This window comes from Abramis brama, assembly GCF_963993115.1.
Source record: "Abramis brama genome assembly, chromosome: 14".
NCBI lineage: Eukaryota > Metazoa > Chordata > Actinopteri > Cypriniformes > Leuciscidae > Abramis > Abramis brama.
The window spans coordinates 247,501-250,000 of NC_139976.1; the positions used below are offsets into that span (position 1 = coordinate 247,501).

Below are 2,500 nucleotides of genomic sequence, written 5' to 3' on the forward strand. Positions count from 1 at the left end.
GAAAAAAGACAAGTATCACAGAACGATCCGTTGTGACGCGTGTGTGACGCGTGTGTGACGCGTGTGTGACGCGTGTGTGACGCGTGTGTGACGCGTGTGTGTCCGAGTGTTCTGCGGGATTATGGTGGGGCTTGGTGAAAAACAAACCACAATTGAATGTATTATTTAATGAGAGGTGTGTGTGCAGGGCTACAGAGGGATCACCTGCTTCCTCGTGGACAGAGACACGGATGGGCTCCACATCGGGAGGAAGGAGAATAAACTGGGACTGAGAGCCTCATCCACGTGCCCTCTCACATTCGACAACATGAAGGTGTGTGTGAGACATCAGGAATGCTGTGAGTGTGTGTGAGAGATCAGGAACGCTGTGAGTGTGTGTGAGACATCAGGAACGCTGTGAGTGTGTGTGAGACATCAGGAATGCTGTGAGTGTGTGTGAGACATCAGGAACGCCGTGAGTGTGTGTGAGAGATCAGGAATGCTGTGAGTGTGTGAGAGACATCAGGAACGCCGTGAGTGTGTGTGAGAGATCAGGAACGCCGTGAGTGTGTGTGAGAGATCAGGAACGCTGTGAGTGTGTGTGAGACATCAGGAACGCTGTGAGTGTGTGTGAGACATCAGGAACGCTGTGAGTGTGTGTGAGACATCAGGAACGCCGTGAGTGTGTGAGAGACATCAGGAACGCCGTGAGTGTGTGTGAGAGATCAGGACCGCCGTGAGTGTGTGTGAGACATCAGGAACGCCGTGAGTGTGTGTGAGAGATCAGGAACGCCGTGAGTGTGTGTGAGACATCAGGAACGCCGTGAGTGTGTGTGAGACATCAGGAACGCCGTGAGTGTGTGTGAGACATCAGGAACGCCGTGAGTGTGTGAGAGACATCAGGAACGCCGTGAGTGTGTGAGAGACATCAGGAACGCCGTGAGTGTGTGTGAGAGATCAGGAACGCCGTGAGTGTGTGAGAGACATCAGGAACGCCGTGAGTGTGTGTGAGAGATCAGGAATGCTGTGAGTGTGTGTGAGACATCAGGAACGCTGTGAGTGTGTGTGAGAGATCAGGAACGCTGTGAGTGTGTGAGAGACATCAGGAACGCCGTGAGTGTGTGTGAGAGATCAGGAACGCCGTGAGTGTGTGAGAGACATCAGGAACGCTGTGAGTGTGTGTGAGAGATCAGGAATGCTGTGAGTGTGTGTGAGAGATCAGGAATGCTGTGAGTGTGTGTGAGACATCAGGAACGCTGTGAGTGTGTGTGAGACATCAGGAACGCTGTGAGTGTGTGTGAGACATCAGGAACGCCGTGAGTGTGTGTGAGAGATCAGGAATGCTGTGAGTGTGTGAGAGACATCAGGAACGCCGTGAGTGTGTGTGAGAGATCAGGAATGCTGTGAGTGTGTGTGAGAGATCAGGAATGCTGTGAGTGTGTGTGAGACATCAGGAACGCCGTGAGTGTGTGTGAGAGATCAGGAACGCCGTGAGTGTGTGAGAGACATCAGGAACGCCGTGAGTGTGTGTGAGACATCAGGAACGCTGTGAGTGTGTGTGAGACATCAGGAACGCTGTGAGTGTGTGAGAGACATCAGGAACGCCGTGAGTGTGTGTGAGAGATCAGGAATGCTGTGAGTGTGTGTGAGAGATCAGGAATGCTGTGAGTGTGTGTGAGACATCAGGAACGCTGTGAGTGTGTGTGAGACATCAGGAACGCCGTGAGTGTGTGTGAGACATCAGGAACGCCGTGAGTGTGTGAGAGACATCAGGAACGCCGTGAGTGTGTGTGAGAGATCAGGAACGCCGTGAGTGTGTGTGAGACATCAGGAACGCCGTGAGTGTGTGTGAGAGATCAGGAATGCTGTGAGTGTGTGTGAGACATCAGGAACGCTGTGAGTGTGTGTGAGACATCAGGAACGCTGTGAGTGTGTGTGAGACATCAGGAACGCCGTGAGTGTGTGAGAGACATCAGGAACGCCGTGAGTGTGTGAGAGACATCAGGAACGCCGTGAGTGTGTGTGAGAGATCAGGAACGCTGTGAGTGTGTGAGAGACATCAGGAACGCCGTGAGTGTGTGTGAGAGATCAGGAATGCTGTGAGTGTGTGTGAGACATCAGGAACGCTGTGAGTGTGTGTGAGAGATCAGGAATGCTGTGAGTGTGTGAGAGACATCAGGAACGCCGTGAGTGTGTGTGAGAGATCAGGAACGCTGTGAGTGTGTGAGAGACATCAGGAACGCCGTGAGTGTGTGTGAGAGATCAGGAACGCCGTGAGTGTGTGAGAGACATCAGGAACGCCGTGAGTGTGTGTGAGAGATCAGGAATGCTGTGAGTGTGTGTGAGACATCAGGAACGCTGTGAGTGTGTGTTAGAGATCAGGAATGCTGTGAGTGTGTGAGAGACATCAGGAACGCCGTGAGTGTGTGTGAGAGATCAGGAACGCTGTGAGTGTGTGAGAGACATCAGGAACGCCGTGAGTGTGTGTGAGAGATCAGGAATGCTGTGAGTGTGTGTGAGA

General features: G+C 52.6%; 1 protein-coding gene across 1 annotated transcript in view; it reads left to right on the forward strand.

Annotated features, from left to right (window-relative positions):
- acadsb (acyl-CoA dehydrogenase short/branched chain) overlaps positions 1-2,500 on the forward strand; it is an 11,345-nt gene that overhangs the window by 4,403 nt on the left and 4,442 nt on the right. Inside the window, exon 6 of the mRNA XM_084134937.1 lies at positions 188-313. Within this exon, the coding sequence (XP_083991063.1) occupies positions 188-313 (126 nt within the window). The remainder of the gene's footprint in view (positions 1-187; positions 314-2,500) is intronic.